Below are 23,094 nucleotides of genomic sequence, written 5' to 3'. Positions count from 1 at the left end.
TAAATCATGACATTGGTGAAAAAAAGAGGTAGGATGATTTTATTCATAAACTTAAACATTTTGGTTGTTGCCATATCCTTGGAAGTCAGAATTTGCATACAGAAAAATCTCCTTGTGCATAATTTAAATTACAAATTAACACAAGTATACTAGCATTAGCATTCATAACAGCTTAATCAAGCAGAGATTAACTTTAAATGGCACACATTGTCTAGCATACATACCACTAGATAATAAAGCTGCTTCAAAACGATTAAGGTAAACAACAATTTTGTTAAAACTTGTAGAACCTTAAAACCTTTTCAAATTTCATGTTTACAGATTTAAAATTTGATAAATAAAACCATTACAATAGGCTTTTCAAATAATCCAAAACAGAGCAGTGTGATAGGACATTAGCACCTACAGCATGTTACAGCCCTGCCACTCTTCCCACAGTTCATTGTGATTGAGGAGCAGAACCTGGCAAGCTTGCTGGAGTGGCTTCGAGACGAGTGAGGCGAAAAAGTCCCATATGTCAGACTGCGTAGCTTTTTATGGAGAAGATCCCTGCCGTGAGGTTGGAGAGCAGAAGCCCTATCGCAGGTACTCGTACATGTCAGAATCCAGAGAGATGAGACCCAAGTAGCTCAGCAGGTTTACCAGGGAGCGGGTCATGCTCATCAACGCAATCTCTGATCTGAAACAGAGGGCTCATTGTCAGTGGCACGGGTCACACTCGCGTAAAAAACAAAAATGGATATCTAGAAATGTGATGCAAGTTAACCTCAAAGCAACTTCGAACTTGAGGCCCTCCCATCTTGTCCACAACCAGCGGACAACCCAGAATCTATGCAGCATACTGGTCCGCTCTGCCTGGATCTTCCCCCAGCAACGCACCGCACTGACAGAGGTCATGATCATGAACATCATAGCACAGTGGTAAATAATATTAACAGGGTTTCTGCAGGTGTCAGCAAACCTAATGTAATGCTTTTTAATGTAACGTTTAAAACTTATTAATTGCCCACGTCGCACTGCATATACTGCGCGCACACACACATACGCACATGTCGATTACAATTTTAGAATTGTAATGAATCGCATGAGTTCCATAGTTAACTCACGATTAATCGCACATTTTTTGTACAATAAAATACGGTTATCAAATTTTTTAAACTCTTGTTAATAGGGGTGTTAAAAAAATTATTTGGCAATATATCGTGATATTATAGTGCACCATTATCGTATTGTTAAATATCAACGAACGGAATGTTATATTAATGGAACATTAAGAATTAATGAGTTAATGATGGGAAAAGAATTGCATTTTAATTTTAAATGCATCCACAGATTGCATTTTATGTTTTTTATCTAATTATTCCAATGTTACATACATACACTCTTTGTTAGCCACAAATGAATTAAATGGAATGGGCAAAAATGGCTTGTTAGCACGTTCCGGTACCGACCTCTTGGCCATGACGAAGTAGCGATCGACCGGCGCTCCCAGGGTGATGTTGATACTCCGGACCGTGTTGATGTTGCGGAAGACCAGCAGCATGGGCCGGGGCATGGCCTTGAGCACCTGCATGATGCTGTTGAAGCGATGGATGGCCATTTGCCGCATGTAGGCCGTCTCCTCTTGACTCAGGATGTTGGACAGGCGCAGCTCACGCATGTTGATGGGCCGCTGCAGCAGCATCTCGCAGAAGAGGAAGTACTCTGCGCAGGTGAGATTATTACTTGTACCTTTTTTTTGTTTTTGAGAGAGTGTTTGACTTCAACCTTACCTTTGACCCCTAAGGCATTGGAGTACATTTCCATCGCTACCTCGTCTCGCAGGACGATGGACCTCCATAGCTTACACAGAGCCACTCGGTCACTACAAAGTGAGAAACATGATGTAGATGGAATATTTTGTTTTCTCTTTTTATTTATTTATTTATTTATTTTTAACAATGCGACTTACTGTTGGCTGAGGTGTTCATACAAGCCGTGATCCAAAAGTACCAACTCCACTTTGTTGTCGGGACCTTTCCTCACTAGAACTGAGCCCCCCCAAGAAAAGACATGCATTTATTTACTCAAATGCAGAGTAGTCAGGTTTTTTTTTTCTTCTTTTTAATTGATACGTTCCTTTCTCCAACAGACTCACCATTTCCAGGATGAGGATCCGCATGGATGAAACCCGTGTAAAAGATTTGCTCTGCAAAAGCTCGGATCAGCTTGTCTGCAGTCTGAAATGCAGTTTTAAGTGTTTCAGAGGTCTCCATACAACAAAACGTCCAGTTAATCTCAAGTGAACAACTTACATCTTTCAAGCTCAGTCCTTGTCTTTTGATTTCCTCCACGTTGTTGATCTTACAACCGTTGCAAAACTCTGCAGTCAAAACCCTCTTGAAATGAAATTGAGGATGGAAGGGAGCTTTTTAATAAATGTCGTTTATCTTCAGAGTGTTTAAACTCACCTTACTGGTTTGCTCCCAGAACACTTTGGGCACCACGATAAACTTGAAGTGTTTTAGCTCCTCGGCGCACCTCTCAGAGTTCCTGGCCTCATTCTCGAAGTCCAGCTCTTGAGCCAGAGTCCCCTTCAGGTCCTGAATGAACAAAGAAGGCATGTTGTTCAGCATGTTTCTTGCATTTTTTAAAGTGGACATATGGAAAATTAGTCTCAGCCTGACCAAATTGGTTGACCTGATTACAAGCTTTCTGACCTTTAGAACCCATCTGAATCCAAAACTGGGGTGCATGAACTTGACAATGTCCAGCAGGATCTCCAACGTCCTGATGTCACCGTCAAAGCGGTCCCTGAGGTCAATGTACTGCACCTGGGATAATGGAATTGCGTTGACCGGAATTGTCTCTCCTGGAAGTTGTCGGGGACATTCATCGGTGCTCACCTTCACAGCGACGGACGTTCCATCCAACAGTTCCGCCTTGTGAACCTGAGCCAAGCTGGCGGCAGCTATAGGCTCATAGTCAAAGGTTTTAAAAATCTCCTGTGGGCTTTTGTTGAAGTCTTCTTGGAAAAGAGCATCCACCTGTTTCAACAGCAAAACAAACAAGCCTGAGAAATCTCATCATGTCCTCTTATAAATGTCTTGTTTTGCTCACTATCCTCACCTCTTTGTACCTCCTGTTCAAGGCTCTGTCCTCCAGGACGTGCAGGGTGCGGATGTACTCGGGCGGCAGGAGGTGGTTGAAGGAGCACAGACCTTGGCCCAGTTTGATGTATATGCCGCCGTTCTTCACGGCGCCCTCCACCATGCTCTCCGCTGCTCTCTGGTGGCAAGCTGACATCGCCGATGCGTAGGATGGGCTGCTCTAGCAAGTAAGACGTCACAATCACACTTTTGACATACTTTGATTTGTAGTTAATGTTTTGTTAGTTGGATCCTATTCTATTTTTTACTCGTCATCGTGAACAATTTATTAAAACATATCTGACGTGAAGTTTACCTCATCCAGACCTCGAAGAGCCACATTCGTGGTCCACCAATAGTCCACCGATATCACAAGTCCCACAGAGAGAGACCTAAAACACCAAAGAAATATTTAAAAAGATAAGGCTAATTTTTGATGACAATCATTATCAAGACTTGCCCACACCTGCAGAACCGACCAAATCCTTCCGTCACTATCCTCATCTTCCGCCGTTCTCTCTGATCCGACATGGCGTACCGCGCGCCCGCCACCAGTGGCACGCCCACCGCGACGGAGGCGAGCGTCTTCCATACTAAACTCCTGCGCCTTCCTTCCCTAGGTGCAAATATAAGAGATCAAATGATCATTTTGTGCAGTCATTTTTTATGGTGAAAGTGTTGCTCGTATTTAGCACCTGAGTGTACTGAAGCTTCTGGTGCACTGCATTGATGAGCCAGGATTTCTTTGGAGAAAAGCGACATGATGCAGACATAGCTTACACTAGTGGGGAGGAAGAAAGCACAAAAAAAATAAAAAATATGAATATCACGTGACCGGGAAGCAGGGCTTAAAAAGTAAACTGTGGACTTTAAACAGAGCAGCCACGGCGGACGGTGTTGGCTGTTCTTTAATCAAGCCATTTGCTAAGCTCAATAAGTTTACAGTATCTCGGTCTGGAAAGATGTGTGGCCAGTCTATCATTGTTAGCTTCCTTAGCAAGGCAGTGGTTGTTTTGGATTAACATTTTTGATTACTCACCTGTGGCCCAGTTTCCAAAAGGAGAGGCTCATGATCTGCTTCAGCATGTCACAGTACATTCGGTCATTCATAGTTCCCTCAACTGGAGCGCCCCAGTGACAACAGCACACATAAAGGCCCAGACAATGACACTACGAGTATCTTGTTCTCATCAGACCACAGTTTTACAGACATGTACACTGACTACTTTACAATGTTCAGTGTTGTCCCATGTCAAGAGTAACTGTGAGACAATTTCAGCCTGCCACGCTGTAAACAAATATAACTTGAGAAGTTATTTAAAAAAAAACAAAAAAACAATGGTAGCTGCTCAAATGCTTATAAATGCACAGTAATAATAAACATTTCACACAGCCCTCGGAGTACTGACCCCAACACCACCACGTCCCCACGGATGGGAAAGAGTGCCCCCATCCATTTTAGTAAAACGTGCACATGTTTGGTATGTGTGTGTGTGTGTTGGGAGTATAAAATGAGGGAAGGGGTGGGGGAGCAACCCAAGGCCAACGTGTCCAGCCCAGGACACACTGTGTTGTTTTTGTTTTGGATCTCTGAATGTGAGGGACATCGTGTCTCAAATTAATGCAGGGGTGTCAGGGATCTGACAGCTCAAGCGTACAAATGTATGACTGAAGAGTCCACGACCACTTCTACAAAGATTTAATTCGTTCATAACAATACAATATGCATAGCGATTAAATGTATTTAATCTAATACTAACTGTAAATTATTGAATACCCCAACGACGTGCATAAATTAGGTTGTCCTTTTGTATGTGAAATTAGTAGATTGACAAATTTAGAAAGCAACCTGCATGACACCACAGTTCTGTTAGCCACGTCTAGTCCTCTGGCTAATTCTAGCTAACAAGGTTGAAATATTTGAACAAGACATGTTTCGAAATGAAATATGAACAACATACAGCTCCCTGGATCTTCCTCGTCATGTTTCCGGGGTAAATGCTGCTCACCGCCCGGATGATTGCATCCAAAGTGACTTTCTTCACATCAAATAACCGTAACTGCTGACGAGTGACGTCCGCCTGGGCAGCCTGCAACTACGTTTTCCACAACAGGCCTGCGATTGGTTAAAAGCGGGCAAAGAGCGCAGAGAAATCAAGATGATATACGTCCTACTTCCGCTTTCGTTATTTTCTGCCGTAGTTCAACACGTTTTTAGTCTGCGTACGCTAAAACATTGAGAGAATCCTACCCTATCAATAAGGATATTTCTAAACTTTGTTCACTAAGTGAAATTTGGGTTTTACAACAGTTAAGTGGTTTAACTATATTATAAATTAATTTGCGATATAGTGACTATATCCTTAAAGGTTACCTTTAGAATGAATTATGATTGAATAATAATTGTTACAGAGATCACAACAAAAATATATATTTTAATATTCTTTCTATTTTCAAACGGCACATTGTTTACGTTAATCTCTACCGGATGTTGTCATCACGATCTCGTGTCTGCAGTATTGCCACTTCCTGTTTACGGGCGGGAAGAGTGAACGGAGCTGGCAGCTGAAGCTTGCGGGTTTAAATCCCACAACTGCTGTTTTAATTAATTTACAAGCTAATACCTGACTGATTTTTTAATGACTCGCGCGTTGCTACTTGTAGCGGATACGCTTTAAACGGGACATTGCAGAAGATTTTTTTATTTTTTTTTTTGCAGATGGAGGATCCTCCCGCTGATTCTGGTGGCGGCGGTGCAGCAACGCTGGGCCCCGCGGTGCAAGTGTCGGACATCTGTTGTACAATTGGAACGCTTCCCTGTCGCCTCTTGGAGTGGAAAGTCAAGCCGGGGTCTCATGTCAACGTGGACTCCGTGTTAGCACTGTGCGTCCCCATACCATCGGAGAAGGGGGCAGAGACACCCAGGCTACCCGAGAGGAAGGTGAAGGCGGACCGCGCGGGGGTCGTCAAGGAGCTGTGTTGTCAACCCGGACAGGTCATACCGCCTGGGTGAGTCACTTGTTTGGAGCCTGTTTTGGTGCACTCGCAACCGTGGTAGCTGTTGTATATTAACTGATTCGTATCAATGTTATGCTAGCTGGCTAACGAGCTAACTAAGCTAAAGCATGGTAGCGAACTAAAAACACGCAAGCTGATTTAAATGATCGTGTTTCGGTTTTGAGGTAGACTATCAAAATAAAATTACTGTATTTCAGCGACTGTTATTTTTGACCCTGCATTGCCCAAAGTCTTATTGCAAGAAACAATCCTTTAGAATTGTACAATTTAACAACTCTTATTTGCTCAAATGTGTTTTTTTTTGTTTTACTAAGAACCGGGTGAATACTCTTACTTTGAAAGCGGAAATGAAGTGCCGTTGAATGGCTGTAACTTTAACGCAAAATGCCGCGTGTGTGCAATGTTTATGGGCTTGTCGAGTCTTTGATGCTTTGAAACGGCCTTTAAAAGATTGATATAACGACAACAAAAATATTGTATAATTTCAATTTTGTGCGATCTAGTGAAGACCTAGACTGTGTCTCTCGCTCTCCCTCTCTGTTATTTACATCTATTATTTCCACATGTTCATAAGGAATCATAAATAAAATGAAAACAAATCTTGTGACAGACCGGTACTAGTCATTTAAAGCTTACTGCTGTTGTCTAAGATTTATGTTTCTTTACTGTCACACGAGAGAAACGCAAACCATGTTCATTTAATGTAACTTACCAAATAGCCCACTGATGTAAAAAAAAAAAACTGAACAGTATTTTGTCTTTTGTATTCCTCCAGGGGCGTCATTGTCAGAATAGCAGGATGCAGCCACCCGATCGTGATGAAAGGCTTGTGTGCCGAATGTGGCCAAGATCTGACTCAGTAAGAGCACGCAAGGTCATGTTGACGGTCAACAGTGACATCGTTGATATGGATGATAATGATGGATGTTTTATGCCTTTACATCTACTGATAAAAACTATTAAACGTATGGTCAAAACTGTTATTTGTTTTATTTATTCATTTTTAGACGTCTCCCTTAGGTGGTGCCAGAGACAAGTATTGTGTTAAATCATTTGTGCAACATCCTCCCATTGCCAGTTGCACTAAAACTTTCCTCGAATACAAGCCCACTTCTGACTCACCAGCATCTTCTTAAAAGCTGTTTTTTTTTTGTGTTTTTTTTTCTGAGTTTCTGTGCTCTCAGGTACGCAGCATAACACCCACTCTTGTCTTTCTCTCGCTCTCACTCAGACTGCAGAGCACAAATGGAAACCAGCAAACTCCCATCTCCACGGCAACCGTCTCCATGGTGCACAGTGTACCCGAGTTGATGGTCAGCTCAGAGGTGAGCAGAACAGAGATGCTGCTGGCTACTGTGTTTTAGTACACAAATATTATCCAAAAGTTTACACAATAAAGGCCAGTTTTACTTTATTTACTTAAATGTAAGTGCAATCAAGTCCAAATCAGTCGAACCTCCAAAGTCAAACAGAATGTTTTTCTCCTTCATTACCACAAAACCGTTATAATTATACAGATCACAGTCCAGAAGAAGCTGGTCAGTCGCATTTTACAAGCTTACGCCTTTTTGACTTTAGAGTTTGCACTGTTCAACGTCTTGAATAACTTTTACCTTCCAAACAGCAAGCGGAGCAGTTAGGCCGAGAGGATCAGCAGCGGCTCCACCGCAACAAAAAGTTGGTCCTGATGGTGGATCTGGACCAGACGCTCATCCATACCACCGATCAACACTGCCAGCAAATGTCCAATAAGGTCCGTTTCATTATACTTCTACTGCCTATACAAGAAATTCACAACCACAGTGCTCACTTCATTTGTCTGAAAATGATTTCCTTTGTTCATCTGTCTTTTCTGGTGACGGGCTGGTTTTTATTCCATCTGTAAAATGTTGTTAAAGCTTCTATATTGGGATACAGATGCTAATTTAAACGGTTCAATTTGAATGTCAAGTTTATTTTTGCTCCCAGGGCATTTTCCACTTCCAGCTGGGGCGAGGCGAGCCGATGCTGCACACGCGACTACGGCCGCATTGCAAGGAATTCCTGGAGAAAATTGCCAAATTGTACGAATTGCACGTCTTCACGTTCGGGAGCCGCCTTTATGCACACACCATTGCGGGTAATTTGTGCTCCCCGTTTCTCTCATTAGATGGGTTAGTTTGATAGTGCAAGAAAACAGCTATCATTGACCATTTGCACTTCCCGTTTGGGTCCATAAGGGGGTGCTATCTGCAAATATATTGCATTCAAGATGTGATTAATATTCTGGTTAAGCTATTTTTAACCTTGCCATTATGAGTACCTGAAAGCATAAACATCAGGATGTGTATTTTTGATTTCTCTCTCAAGCAGGCTGCAATAAAACATTCATAGTCACATACATGAAAGCCAGTTTATGGAAAAAAAAAAAAAAAAAAAAACTGCCATCTGTCCCCTCAGCAGAATTTTGATTCAGTGTTGGAGTAAATTGAGCTAGCGTGATATAGGCTATCCTTTATTAAGGTGGCAGTCTTCCATCACGCCGTGCGGTATATAAACCCCAGCAAGGCATTGTTTTGCAGCCATGTGATGAATGTTTAATGCGTTTGGAATTGAAATTTACCACCTCTGATGAGTTGAGAGGACAGCCCGGGTCTCCAGCTGCTGTATATTTCCTGTCAAGAAAGCACGATGGGTTATGAAATGTTTTGAAGGGAATGCTTGATTCAAAAGAGCCAAAATATGCTGATGTTCTTTGCTTTTCTCAGGCTTTCTGGACCCCGAAACCAAGCTGTTCTCCCATCGCATCCTGTCTAGAGATGAATGCATCGACCCCTTTTCCAAGACAGGGAATCTTAGGTGGGAATTGATTAGGGATGTGACGATATCCAAACGTCACAATACGATATCACGATACGATAATTATCACAATATTGTGGGGAGGTTGGATAATTGATTAACACTGCTATTTATAATGAATTGGAATCCATACCAAGAGGTTTTAGGTAGAGAGAGGATTGAAGCAGCCGCCAGTGGTCTTTCAATCGCGAGCAAAATATGGTAAACAGAAGCACAATCTGAGATCATCTGTACAGTTTTATTTCAGAAACTGTTCACTAAGGATCTGCATCAAATTGTGGGGAGAAAAAAATGCATATCTCCTTTAAATGACACTGCAGGATGTTGCCGTGTCAACAAGCTTGCCGTCCTTCATTGTCTCACCAGGTATCTTTTCCCCTGTGGGGACTCAATGGTGTGCATCATCGATGATCGTGAAGATGTGTGGAAGTTTGCGCCCAACCTCATCACTGTGAAGAAGTACGTCTACTTCGAGGGCATCGGGGACATTAGTGCGCCGCCAGGCTCTCAAGAAGCTCTGATGGCCAAGAAAGGTACAGAAACGAGATTTTTTTTTTCTTTTTTTTTCTTTTTTCTGTCTCGCTCAGGAAAATGTGTCCTTGTGACGCGCAGTGAGTGTCGTGCACATCCAATTCAATGCAGTGTTCAAGGATATGTTTCCAGTTCCCTGCACAGTCCACAGTCATCAGTCGCCACTTTTAAGATAACAAGCGAGTTCTCTCGCAAAGCTCTTGTTAGCTCATTGTTTGAATGCAGTCCAGAGTTTTAAATGAGGACACAAAGTGCGGCCTCCTCGCTTCGACCTGCCATTAACTTTGACGCCAGTCAGCCCAAAGAGCAATTTCTTTGACAAGTGTCCCTCTATGAAATCTGAACTTAAGATTTCTTCAAAGAGATCTGGGGGAAGGAGGAAGTAGACTAGATAGCTCCTAAATACAGCAATTTAGTTTACCAACGAATACATGAGAACACTCTTGAGTCCTGTTGAGAAACCAAATTCCTAAATTGGATCTCATTTGTGCAAGAAGTAACTATAGACATGGTGAAACGCAAATAGTTATGAATACAAACTCATGTTATGAGAATAAATCAGTAAAGCAATGAGAATAGTTTTTAATATTAAAGGCATACTTTACTTACTTAGCAATTTTTGGCAGTCAAACATGAATATTTTGCCTTTAATAAATCTGATATTTTCATTATTTTTCATGTACAATTTAGTACCTTTAAAAACACATTTTGCAGCTTGCTGTCAACCGAAAATGACATCACAAGGGCTCAGGTATCCAATCACAGCTCAGCTTGTGAATGTCACATGACCAAGAAAACAGATGAGCTGTGATTGGTTACCTAAGCCCTTGTGATGTCATTTTCAGTCGACAGCAAGTTGCAAAATGTGTTTTTAAAGGTACTATTTGTGCGTGAAAAATAATGAAAGTATCAAATTATTTATAGACAAAATATTAACTTTTTATTGCTATAATGGGCTAAATAAGTGAAGTGTCCCTTTTAATATTGCAAGGAAAATGACATTCTTGTACCAAGAATCAGATTGTCCTTCATTATAAATCTATTAGTGCTGTCACTAATAGCATATTTTTTTCAATCTACCGATTGTTCAATCAACTACAGGTAATCGGATTCATTTTTATTTTATATTAAAGTGTATTACAAAAGCATTGTGTTTATTTTGTATTTGTATAAATTAATGTTGTGCTATGTTACGGGTTCGGTCATTGTTTTCCAAAGTAAAAACAGATGTTTGCAGATGTCTTATTTTGATTAAGCACAGAAGATGGCTTGTCTTGTTTCATGAAGGACTACAGAAATCAATTACTCCTCATATGCTGAAATCAGAGGATTTGGACAATTTTAAATAAAAATTTGCTCCAAATGATTACTGTATTATTAAAATAGTTGATTCATGTCGCTTAATTTTGACAGCCCTAAAATTGATTCCTGTGCCTTGTTCCCCTGCAGGAAACCCGCCCGGTCGTCCCGCAGAGAGCACAGAAGCGTACGAAACTCTCGGAACGGACGAGCAAAATAACGGCCTCAGGAAAAAGTCGGTCAAAGACGGGTCCGCGGCATCCCGCTGTTCTCAGGGCGCCCCGACAAATGAACGGACGCATCCCGCCACGTCTGTGCCAGATGAGGCATTGACGGATAAACGTTCAGAGGCTGATGAGGAGCCCACGGCAAGAAAAACTCAAGGGGTTGATAGCCAGGAAAATAGTAAAGAGGAGATTATTAACAGGATAGGTGAGGCACAGGACAGTACGAACTCTTTAACGCCAAACAATGAGTCCAATAATCTGGACTTTGACCTTTCTAGTGACAGCGACAGTGAGTCTGTTCGAGAAAAGCCGCCCTCGGCGGACGATGGCGGCGAGGCGAAGAAATCCGAGCAAAAAGCAGACTCGCAAGACAACGGTGATGAGACAAAAAATGAGAACAGTAAAGTCCAAAGCGCCGAATCAGTAGAACCTTCGGACGTTCTACTCCCCGAGTTGGGGAACGGCTGCTCGGACAGGAGGGAACCCGAAACCGAGTCGCAGAATAGCGAACAATCCGGGGTGACTATGGGGGAGGAGCTCCTGGACCAGAGCATGGAGGACGAGGAAGAAGAGCAAGTGGATACCGACCGGGACGATCACCTCATTTACCTGGAGGAGGTGCTGGAACGGATCCACGGCGAGTACTACGCCCGCTACGAGGCTTACCTGAAGACCGAGGCGGCCGACACGCCGGACATTCGTAAGATCGTCCCCGAGCTTAAGAGCAAGACCTTAGACGGCACGACGATCGTGTTCAGCGGCTTGTACCCGACCAATTACCCCATCGAGAGGACTCGTGAGTACTACCATGCCAAGGCGCTGGGGGCAAAGATTAGCAAAAATTTGGTTTTGGACTCTCAAGAACCCGATAGGACTACACACGTCATTGCAGCAAAGTCTGGTACGTAATATTAGTTTAATTTGTTCAAATTGTGGTTTCTGGTAGTTGCATCTCAAAGTCACTTTTATTATATCAGGAATGGGCATCCAATGAACACCCGCTGTTATGTGCATTGCGAAAATCCTCAATTATTTGATTCCTTATGATAGGAGATGGACCATAAAGCGTTACCACCTTGCAAAGAGCCTGTACAGAAAATGTTCATAAATAATAATTTAATAGGAAATTATTCATCACAAACGAACCAATTCACAAAGTTCATCAATTGTTTTTTGTTAGTTGTAGTATTTACAATTTTTCAAATGTGCAAAATTTCACAAGTTATTTCATGTTAGATAGCTCTTAATATGGAAAGGAAAATGCACTGACCATCTTACAAATGCAAGTATGCCATCTTATGGCAGAAAAGTGACCTCAACACGAATCAATCACATTTTTTTTTTTTTTTTTTTACACTATAATCAATCTTTTTTTAATTTTAACTCCTTATGAATTATTGAATTATTATGAAATTACTACATCAGTGATTAAAAGATACAGCCATGTTTCTATTAGTTTAATATTTAGCCCACTTTTTTAAGAGTATTAAAACCTAGGAAAAAATATTTTATTATACATTTAGAATACTGTAGATATAAAAATTTGTGATTAATCGTGAGTTAACTATTGAAGTCATGCGATTTGATAACAATTTACAAAATTTCAAATCATACTCAACTTTTAGCTTTTACACACAAAAACAATATATAAAAAAATAGTAGTATTGGTACTTGGTGAGTTGAGTAGTCATACTGGTAACATTTCTACTTTGTTTTAGTGTACTTGGTGCATTCAAGGTCTGTCAACAAAACAGGTTATTTTAATTGTTGATGAAAGAAACACTAAACTCTACACAAATCTAACAACACAAAGATTGCAAATGTTTGCAACATGAATTACCGGCTTTGTAGAGGGAACGGATGTCAATTACCAAAAAATGAATTGCAGGGGTTCACTATACAAGTTTTTGAGGTAGCATGAAAATATGTTGCCATGGGACACATAAAGGCATTGGAATCTTTTTTTTTTTTTTTTTTTTTTTTTTTTTTTTTTTTTTTTCCTCCTTCTTTCTGTTTTTGGCCTCCATATTTCCATTTATTCCATCCAGTCTATTGAGACGTGTCCATTAGCAGTGTGCTGGAACTATTCTGAAGTGACGGAAGCTTTTCTCTGCCTAATGAGGCCGGAATCCAAGAAGGGTCATCCAAGACTTGTTTAAATGTCAAGCTAACTCGCATATTGGCAGCGGCGTGTATCCGAGCTTTGTCAAAATTGTTCTTGAGAGAAAATGGAGGCTTGGGTTAGTTGGCAATAAAGAGAATGCAAATAGTGTGGCGTATTCTCTGCATGCATGAACAAAATGCTTCCTGTTGGCTCACAAATCTCTGGAAATAATGCTCATTGAAAATGAGACTCGTGCCACCAATTCAATTTAGCCTTTGAAATCAAGCGAGCACGGGAAGTGGGGCCGTTGCCTTGGGAGCCGGCCGTGCCGCGAGACGCACTTGGCAATCACTCACATTCTGCAGCAGCATAAGAAGAAGAATGGAGGCGGGGAGGGAGAATCAGAGAGGAAAGCAGGACTTTGCAGAGTTTGCTTTATTTGGATAGAACCCCATAAAACTCTTGTTGTTGTGTTAGATTGGACAGTGATTAGTCTATTTAATCGAAATCATTCTCTTGCCAATTTGCCTCATGCTAGTTTTATTTACCCAATGTTGTTTTTTCCCTTTTCTTTTTAGGTACAGTTTATCCTTTGTATCATTTAGAGCAGCATTTCCTTTCTCTGCCAAATAACCCAATTAGAATCCTCCCTGGAAGCCAAATTAATAAAATAAAATACATCTATTGCCGTAACGATATGCAAACATCACGATACAATATTATCACGATATGAAGGTCACATTACGATAATTATCACGATATTGTGGGGGGGTTGGCGATTATTTAAAAAAGATCACAATGTTGTAAACAAAAGAGCTCATACTAAAAAAAAAAGCACATTATCGTGCATTTGTACATAACAGTAATGCATATAAACCATCTACAATCTCTAATAATATTGAGGCACTTACTTGGTAATGCAAGCACACATTGATCGCTTCACAAGGAAATTAGGTTCCCCTTCATCTGACAATTAGCATAATTTTAAACATAGAAGGCCAAATCGTCCCTAATGAGAGTTAAATTGCACTAATAAACTAGCCACTAGAGGGTGCTAGAAATGCACAAATGGAAATCAACCTGACTTTTTTTTTTTTTTTAACAGATGTGTTCCTTTTGAATATTGTGAACATGACGACGACGATATTGTGGCAGTTTTAAGATCATGATAGCCCTTATCGTTACATCCCTACAACTTGAGTCCAACCTGTGAAAGTCATGTACCTCAAAAATAAAAATAAAAAAATAACCCTGGCTTATTTAGTGATTTAGTTCGAAGTCGATATGCTGACAGTCTACTCCTGTGCCCGTTTGTGCCAAACGTCAATGAGAATTATTCAAGCACCAACTCTACTCTTTGGGGATTTGAAAACGCTATTGTGTTGGCAGAAAAGTGAAAGGACAATCTTCCTTGTTATCGCTGTACGAGTATCGACCTAGCAATCATTTTCTGTTTTTCTCTCCTCAAAGTCTGACCATTGATAGAACCCCATGAAACTCTTGTATTTACTAATAGGTTTTAATCGGAAGATTGAAGTCACCCGACCTTTATCACCCCTATTTTCTCCCCGCTTTTTGTCCGCTAGGCACAGAGAAGGTCCGTCAGGCGCTGGGCTGCAAGCACCTCCACGTGGTCAACCCCGACTGGTTGTGGAGTTGTCTGGAACGCTGGGAGAGGGTGGAGGAGGCGCTTTTCCCAGTGAAGGAGGACTACTCCAAGCAGCCATGGTACGTTTATCAATATCAATTGTTTCGTTAACTGGACTGCTGCTTTACCTTTAGTGCAGTTTTGTTGACGTAGTTGGATTTGGCATTTGACACAATTTGCTTGATCGAAATTTGGGGGACATTGAGAAATCATTTTTTTTAATTAAGAATAATTTATGGCGGCAAAGCACTGTTTTCTATTAGACAAAGCTACAGCTTCACTAAATGAAGCTTCTACATTCATTTGCACATAACCGAGTTGGTTAATGCCAATATGCTACCATAAAAGCTGAGCATTTGAGCAAATAACGGGCGATAGGACAAAAAGTTGGCATTCACAGTAGATGAACGCATAATCAAGACAAAATGCAATAAGGATTATAGGATTTCCTCTGAGAAATACTGTTTAAGTTTAACTAGGTCTGAGTGAAATATAAAATCTCTTCCCCCCACCCAATAACATCTGGATGTAACAGAACATAAGAACAGCTTTTAATAATCCAGAAGACAAAGTGAATCGAATTAATTCAATTTATTGCCAAGCCCTACGTTGAACATTTCCATTTGTCTGCTGACAATTTTTCAATCTAATTGGTGAGAAAATGTTGCTCAACACACCTCACACAACATAAAATCTAGTTCAGGATAATCTTTGTTGCTGACTTCTGATTTTCTATTTTCATTCCCCCGGGTGAAGGAGCAACACCCCGGCGGCTTTCCTTGACAAACAGGGCTCCCGGCACAAGCCACTTTTCCAAAACCCGCCCCCGACCCGGCACACACCTCCACTAGCACCCCCCGAGGTTCGAACCTACGACCCGGTCACCGGGAAGCTGATTCGCAAGGCCCCTCAGGCGTCGCCTTACCTCCAGGCACCTGATCAACAAGAGCCGGCGTGTTTCAGGTAAAAAGCACGGAGGGAAACCCGGGTCCGACTGCTTCATAATCATTTTCTGCTCTAATTTGTATGCTCACAAAAATAAGAGCGTGACTCTTGGTTATTGTTCAAAATGGCGGCTTGACTTTGTTGTATTGACAAAAAGACTCATTCATCACACATCTTAAATACTGTATGTGGCTTTGTCCACCAGGTCCTATTTACCTCCTTTTCTCCTTCATATAGCTTACTGTGCAGATACTGTACTTTACCAAATGACTCCCAATGGAGACTTATACATTTCCTTAGCTACTCAATAGGGCAGTAAAAACTCACACTTGAGTGATTATTTGTTGCATGCCTTCACTGTATTATCAGCATGGTACATGGTTCTATGTCGTACACTATTCAGCAGTGGCTATTTCCCTCACATTACATGGTAATGAGCTACCATGAGGGAAAAATAGGATTAAGTAATTCAAGGATTACAGACACAGCAGATTTGCATCAACTTTGATTTTAATCATCAAAGAAGATTTAATTAACTCGGAGCTTCCTCTTTCCGCTTGCGTGAGATTTACATATTGTCATCTTCACCATCACTCTCCGTCTCTGAAGTCAAACCTAGAATGAGTTCATCCAGCGTTTTTGTCTTGCTAACTATCTATTGAATCGTTCAGGGGCGCACCGAGCAGTCAGCAAGATGCGGCGGCGGGACCCAGCCAGGATGACGAGTCGATGGGGCCATCGCGCCGGAAGCGTCAGCCGAGCATGTCGGAAACGATGCCGTTGTACACTCTTTGCAAGGAGGACCTGGAGAGCATGGATAAAGAGGTAGGTTGGTTGCTTTGATTTGAAGTGCATGATGGGTATTTTTCGAGACTCTAGTAATTTATTTTTATTCTCCTTAAAAAAAAATATTTAAAAAAATCAATTGAGGTTTTTTTTTTTTTTATTGCTCATATTAATGGTGGGGAAAAAGTTATACCTTTTTTTTTTAAATCATGGTCTCATTTCATATCACAAAAAGTCAGGCGTGTGTAGACTTTTTATATCCACTGCATGTTTATCCTTGAGCACAGTCAGAGGTTGCACTTTATGTACAGGAATGAGAGTTAGTTAATTAAATGTGCCCCAAGGACTTGGATGTCATTCTAAATGGTCATGGTTTGACTGAATACTAAACAGCCAGCGCACTTAATAACTCATTTCAAGTAACTCATTTAAAGTTACTTTGGAAACTGCTGTGCCTTGCCTTTCCTTATTTATTTTCCTTTTTTCAACAGGTAACTTTTTAAAGAAATGTACAGAATGCAAGCAAATGTAAACACAATGTTTGTTTTTCCATATCTATCCATAAATCTCACTTTTTGTGGATTTTATATTGTGAAATAGCATTAATGCTGTCACTTTAAGTCATTGTGAACATTGAATTTCCTGCAGGCAATAATATGTCCAAATCACGCCCATGCTTGTGATTATTTATATGAATACAGGAAGGTGCATAAATTGTTTTTCTTTTATTATTAATCTGGAAACGTCTCCTTATTGCATCTCATATTAAGATGAATGCCAGGGAGACTCAAAGTGTGCTTGTGTTGTTGTTGTTTTTTTATTCTGTAATGAAAGTCTGATAACTAATAGCCTCGGAGGATGTTGCTATGGCAAGTCTCGGCCCGGCTGTGAAAATGATGTCACTAATGTTGTTCCATTATGTCCTTCCACTGAGATATCTGCTGGATAATCTGTCCAATAATTGTCGCTCCGTGTACATGGAAATTGCGAGCTCGAGATCGTTGCCGCCGCAGCTGGAAGTACGTGCACTTTTATTTTTATTTATGGTTGACGGACAAGGACTTGTCCTGTCTCTCTCCTCTAGCTTTCTTTTTTTTTTTTGTACAACAACCGTTATTAATTAGCACCGTTGTGTACATTGCCACGGTGTGATGGACATAATTAATTTCTGCCGTAATTAAATGCCAGCCTAATTTAAATGTAGCACTAGTCGGAGATCCAGTTGGTTAATGAGGTGTTTAGTGTTCACACAGTGCTTTGTTACTCAATCACAACATTGGACTTGTGTACTTTTTTAATTTATTTATTTATTTATTTATTTTTTTAAACATGACCATAAAATCAGTGTCATGTGTTAATGTGACTGTTATTTGCTTCTTTTACACTTCTTTAATGATCTTGAAGTTCCTCATATTGTGGGCAGAGATGTTTATTTACTCATCTGCATATTAGGGAAGCGGTTCTCAAACTTTTTACATACACTTTTACACAGGTTTTTTTTTTTTTTTTTTTTTTTTTTTTTTTTTTTCCTTAAAAGTATGTAGATGCTAAATAAGGTAGTGGTGGTAATGCACCAAAATTATTTGCTAACTGCCAAAAGAAAGTAAAAAAGGAAATGGAAGAAGAAATTTATAATAATTTATAATTTATAAAGGGCAGTCACAGGTGTGCATGTTGGGGTTATTTGACCACAGGAAGCCAAACAGTTTTTCAGTGCACGTATGTATGTCACCTTTTGAAAGTGCTTTTATCATTTATTTATTTTTATTTTTTTTTTTGTTTTTTTTTGTATCATTTGAAACCCACCCCTTTTGTTGGTGTTTTTAAGCCTGACCAAGTGACGACGAATAAATTGTTCAAAATGTACTTTCATGGCGGACCTCATTTTACACAATACAACGCGTTCAAGACCCTCAAGTGGCACCTTTGCAGTAAATTGCTGCTACACCATCCGTCCGTCTGTTTTCTGTCCTGATTGTCCTCACAGGGGTCGCAGGTGAGCTGCTTGCGCCTTTCAAGGCCAATCATTGTTGAACATTTGCTACGAACATTTGAAAGAATGACCCGGATGAGCGGGTCCTTTTGCAGAATCATTGCATTTCAAATGTCACCTGAGCTTAAAGGGCAGTCTGTGACATTCGTAAATGTTTTCCAACTTGAGGGCAAAAAGAAAACGCGACGGTCTTTAATTGAGTGACTCTAGGTACAAATCGGGGAGTCTGGTAAATGTCGCCTGTGGTGACGCGCCATTGACGCAGATCATGTGACGCCACAGCTTTACCTGGCAAAATAAACGCTGTAATGTGTTTATGCTTTTAAATGTCTTTTATAGCTCTTCGCTTGTGTGTTGAAACATATTTTCCTGGATTTTTAATATTTGAATAGATATGGGAAAAACAACCTAAAAAAAAAACATTACTCTAGAACAGGGATGGGCAAACTTGGTCCTCGAGGGCCGGAGTACTTCAGGTCTTGCAGGTTTCCTTCCCTCTTCCAACAAAAGCTGTTTCCAATCAATGGGATTGTACAAAACAGCTTGTGTTGGAAGAGGGAAACCTGCAAAACCTGAAGTACTCCGGCCCTCGAGATCCGAGTTAGGCCATCCCTGCTCTGGAACCATGTTCATTGTTAAGATTTCCATGTTTCATATCAGGTTGTGGATTTTCATACATTTCCAACCATCAAGTTCTTTGAGAGCCAAAATGTTTATTAGTTATTGCTGACCAGAAAAGTTGAGCTCACAGTTTTCAGTGTTTTGCGAAGGGATTATCAAGATCATCATGTGGAACTTGCATGAACGAATGAATCCAGTGTTAGAAACAACACGTCAATGTTTTTGTAAACACCAGAGGACGCCCACGGAGACATGACTCATTAAGGCCGCTATAATACGAGAATGCAGCCTCGTCATCACTCAGGCAAATCCCGGCCCTTACAGATATCGATCTTACACATCCATACTGAGGTTTAATCCTTGTTAGACAGGGAGGGAGGACACGCTTCTTCTCCACGAGTCCGCAGAGAGCCTTTCGGGAAACGCGTCCATCATAAACCCGCAATAAAGGATTATTGGACCCCTTGAGGAAGGTAGCAGCAAGCCATGATTCCGGTGTTGACATTTGATCGTTGTATTTGTAAAAATATCCAAGAAAATCTACAAGATCTTTCACAATTAAATTTAGTGAACGTAGCTCTTCCTGTCCCGTTGCGACTAATTAGTAGTGGTCCTGTCACAGGTTCCGGGTAACTGGCCAGTTGCGTTCATCCATCATGGCAACTCCACCTGATCTTCTTGACGTACGTCCTCAAACTTGCGATGCTATGAATATTTCCATGCTCTCATTTCAAATGACACAGTTCCTGTCAATTGTTTGTTTGTTTTTTCTTCAACTAACAGGCTAACTTTGTCGCTTGTTTTAGTCTGTCAACTTTCGTGTATCACATTTCATTCGGTCAATTGCGCTGGATAGTGCTGGTTTGGGCTTCCTCCGAACCCTTCTTTATAGAAAAATAATCCGATTGCCCACAGAGCCTGACCCTGTTCCTTGATTGCCAACAGTCGCAACTGATGATGCAACATTCTCCGTCTCTGTGGAGTTCTTGTTGTACTCAAATATTTCCCATCTCCGGTTGTCTTTGTCGTAACAGACGGTTGTTTGTGTTAACAACTTAAGTCAGCCCTCCCACCTACGCAAGGTAGCAGCATGGCCTCGAGTTCACCCCGAGCTAATGGAAAAACTAAGATGTATCTTTTCTTGTCTGGCTCTCCACTTGTACTTTTGATTCATCCAACGTCCCTCTGGGCGTCCGATGATCCTTCCTGTATAAACACAAAGACCTTCGTCTGGAAGCAGCATTAAACGACTCCTTGCCAACTTCCAGCTCACTGTCTGACCTATTACCGGTTCTTCATACCTCTTCACAAATTAAGTCCGTATTTCAGACTCAAGCCCAGATAATCCCTCTTCAGTGGGTGTTTGCGAAGGTGTCAGCCTGGCGAAGACTGGGGCCTGTTTTATTTCGCCGTCACCTGGCGGAACAACAAAATTGGCGAGGAGAAATGGTCCCCGATTGGTTCGCTTTATTGAACAATCTTGAGCTTCTTCTGCCGCTTGGCACCTTCCCATTAGAGATGTGAAGATATCCAAATAATACGATATTATCACGATATGAAGCTCACGATATGATAATCACAATATTGTAGGGAGGTTGGCGATATTAAAGGTCGCGGTATTGTTAAAAAAAACAAAATAAAAAAAAACACTGTGCTTTTGTACAGCCTTTGGCTCTGGAAATCCATCCAGCCTCGCTGATCATGTTATTCGATATGAAACTTAGTCTGGAGTTGGTCGTGTTGATTAGCCCCACTGTTTCAAAACAATTTTCACTCTTGATGTGTGGGCAGGCAATCCAGACGTATCACCGTTTGTGTAAAAACAATTAGAAGAAAATAAAAAATAAAAAGTCAATTTTCCACAGTATGTTCCCTTTAAAATCTATTCTCAACAATACAGTAAAACCAACTCGCAGCACGAAAGTTGCCTCAAGAAACCTCCCAACTAGATTGCAAACGTTACTATGAGATTAATCTCGGACGGGTCCCTTTTCAATTTTCTTTAGCGAGAGAGAGAGAGAGAATGTTTCACCTTGCAACCACTTCAAAAAATAAATCCACTGGCTTGGAATCGCACTTTGACTGCAGTTCATTTACAGCCAGAGACCACCGGATTCTAAACTAGCTTTAGGGTGATAGGGGGGGGCTTTGAAAATCCGCCTGTGCACTTTGCGTGGCCTTTGATTACAGCCAGGAAATGGATGTTGCGGGAACTTTGCTGCGCTATGTCTCGCAATTGTTAGTACTTCCATTTTCAGCAAAGGTCAAACGAGCCGTGGCAGTTTTGAAAATTGTGTAGCACATGACCGCATCCCACGTGCGCTGCTCCAATATGATGCTGGGCTGCACAGCCGGGGAGCTGAACGGTTATAACTCACAGCTCGGGACAGTGGTTTGCAACTAATGGGATGAGATGTCAAAAGCCGCAGTTCTCCTTGCTTTTTGGTTTCCACACTTGCCTTAAATCTTAAACAACAAAATACAAACCATATCATATTGGTAGTGTTGAATATTTTTCACAAAGGACATTAAATGGAAATGTTTGGCTGGATCACATTAAAGTCTCATAAAGGCGCCGAATGACATTTGCTTTTTCATTAAAAGCCATTTGGAATTATGGAGCAGCAGATTTACTGACTTCCTTCTGGGAATTCAAAATGGCTTTCTCTCCATTAAAAAAAAAAAATAGGCCAATATTACTTTTTCAAGCTAAATGAACTATATTATGAACCGGTGCGTTTATACGCTGCCTTGTATTTGCAGCACTTAAATCCAATCCAAACATGTTCAAGCTGACGGCATGTGACCGTCGCCAATCACAGGTCGACTTGTCAGTAGAGTGCAGAGTGGGAATTGATTACGTGCCAGCTGCATGAAAGCCAGCAATGTGATTGACCCTGCAGCACTTCAATATTTGACTTAAGTGCTTAGTGAACAAGGTCTTTAGTTAGAAGCCTCAAATATGTTTTTTTTTGTTTTTGTTTTTGTTTTGCCGCAAACACTGCTGGTGACAAATTGGTGATCCGCAAGTGTCATTGCAGAGTACGTAATGTCAAACTATCGCCACTCTTGTCTCGTTCAATAGGTGGATGATATCCTGGGCGAGGAGAGCGACAACGAGAGCGAAGGGCGAGGGAAAGAGAAAGCCGGTAATGAGGAGGCGGATGACGAGGACGAGCAGCAGCGGCAAGAAGAGCAGCAGCACCAGCAAGCAGCTGGACCACTGACAGGAGGGTTCGGTCCTCAGGCGATGACTCTGGATGAGCAACCGGTCCCGACCACATCCGCCCAGGCCGGTCTGCTGGCTACTGTGTCCAGGTCAGACACACTGTCTTAAGTGAAGAATGAGAAATGAAAACATATTTTTGTTTTTGGTAGTGATAGACCAATATGACTTTTTCAAGGCTAATACAGATTAGTAGTCAAGGAGGATGATGACCGATATTTCAAGCCGATATTCATTTGCAGTAAAAGGGAAAATATTAGTGTCAAAATGTTTTAAAATGACCTTTTCTTTTAATTTTAAATTATATTAACGGCTTTGTTTAAAAATATAACAAATTGCATTGAGTATCAGCATCTGTTAAGCTAAATTAAATATATATAAAAATTAGGGCTGTCAAAGTTAAAGCGTTAATAGATTAATTAGAGAAAAATGTCGCATTAATCACGTATTAACGCAAATTAATCGCACTATTTTTTTGGACCGCACTTGAGCCGTGAACGTAACCGCAGATGGTTACATTGAAGGTCAGTGATTAGGTCAATGCACGGCATTTCCTATGCCTGTTGTTCCAAAATGAGCGGGTGACTCCAGTTGGTGTGCTTGGTGGTAAATTTTGCTTTAAAAAAACACCCCGACGGGACTTTAGATAAAACAAAAGTAATTTGCATTTAATTAGTCCCCAGGTTCCCATCTTTGGAAAATTTAAATAATTAGTTATTATATATCTATT

The 23,094-nt window shown here is 41.0% G+C and overlaps 2 protein-coding genes across 7 annotated transcripts in view; one reads left to right on the top strand and one right to left on the bottom strand.

The window, feature by feature from the left end:
- Positions 1-16: 16 nt before the first annotated feature.
- On the bottom strand, positions 17-6,151 carry adck5 (aarF domain containing kinase 5). 4 transcript variants are annotated; one of them, XM_077506577.1, is made up of 15 exons: positions 5,090-6,151; positions 3,824-3,909; positions 3,595-3,735; positions 3,445-3,520; positions 3,109-3,309; positions 2,886-3,026; positions 2,700-2,813; positions 2,451-2,582; positions 2,295-2,378; positions 2,138-2,219; positions 1,952-2,030; positions 1,773-1,864; positions 1,452-1,704; positions 767-883; positions 17-679 (listed from the first exon to the last, which is right to left on the bottom strand). In XM_077506577.1, exons 1-15 carry the CDS (start codon positions 5,111-5,113, stop codon positions 577-579), a joined length of 1,725 nt encoding a protein of 574 aa, XP_077362703.1. In that variant the 5' UTR covers positions 5,114-6,151; the 3' UTR covers positions 17-576. The 4 variants fall into 4 exon arrangements, with proteins under 4 accessions (XP_077362703.1, XP_077362701.1, XP_077362704.1 ...); XM_077506575.1 differs by having other exon boundaries at positions 3,595-3,744; positions 5,090-6,149; XM_077506578.1 differs by lacking the exon at positions 5,090-6,151 and adding an exon at positions 4,168-5,077 and having other exon boundaries at positions 3,595-3,744.
- ctdp1 (CTD (carboxy-terminal domain, RNA polymerase II, polypeptide A) phosphatase, subunit 1) overlaps positions 5,639-23,094 on the top strand; it is a 37,405-nt gene continuing 19,949 nt past the window's right edge. For 2 of the 3 annotated variants that reach the window (XR_013280111.1, XR_013280110.1), the window contains exons 1-12: positions 5,639-6,137; positions 6,922-7,005; positions 7,378-7,471; positions 7,771-7,899; positions 8,115-8,265; positions 8,894-8,984; positions 9,351-9,517; positions 10,965-11,942; positions 14,732-14,873; positions 15,550-15,756; positions 16,410-16,563; positions 22,224-22,456. Coding sequence is in view for 1 of the 3 variants with exons in the window: in XM_077506574.1 (XP_077362700.1) it covers positions 5,848-6,137; positions 6,922-7,005; positions 7,378-7,471; positions 7,771-7,899; positions 8,115-8,265; positions 8,894-8,984; positions 9,351-9,517; positions 10,965-11,942; positions 14,732-14,873; positions 15,550-15,756; positions 16,410-16,563; positions 22,224-22,456 (2,720 nt within the window). In the remaining 2 variants the exon portion in view is untranslated. The remainder of the gene's footprint in view (positions 6,138-6,921; positions 7,006-7,377; positions 7,472-7,770; positions 7,900-8,114; positions 8,266-8,893; positions 8,985-9,350; positions 9,518-10,964; positions 11,943-14,731; positions 14,874-15,549; positions 15,757-16,409; positions 16,564-22,223; positions 22,457-23,094) is intronic. The other variant, XM_077506574.1, reaches the window with a different exon arrangement.

This window comes from Festucalex cinctus, chromosome 19 (assembly GCF_051991245.1).
Source record: "Festucalex cinctus isolate MCC-2025b chromosome 19, RoL_Fcin_1.0, whole genome shotgun sequence".
Lineage (NCBI taxonomy): Eukaryota > Metazoa > Chordata > Actinopteri > Syngnathiformes > Syngnathidae > Festucalex > Festucalex cinctus.
Note: the sequence above shows the minus strand (reverse complement) of the source record. Positions and strands in the feature narration are given on the sequence as shown.

Excerpts from the sequence above, each read along its gene's own strand:
- adck5 (XM_077506575.1), bottom strand. The coding sequence starts at position 5,113 with ATGACGAGGAAGATCCAGGGAGCT. Across the intron at positions 2,814-2,885 it reads GAACGTCCGTCGCTGTGAAG|GTGCAGTACATTGACCTCAG; the intron begins GTGAGCACCGAT and ends CCATTATCCCAG. Across the intron at positions 884-1,451 it reads TACTTCGTCATGGCCAAGAG|TGCGGTGCGTTGCTGGGGGA; the intron begins GTCGGTACCGGA and ends GACCTCTGTCAG.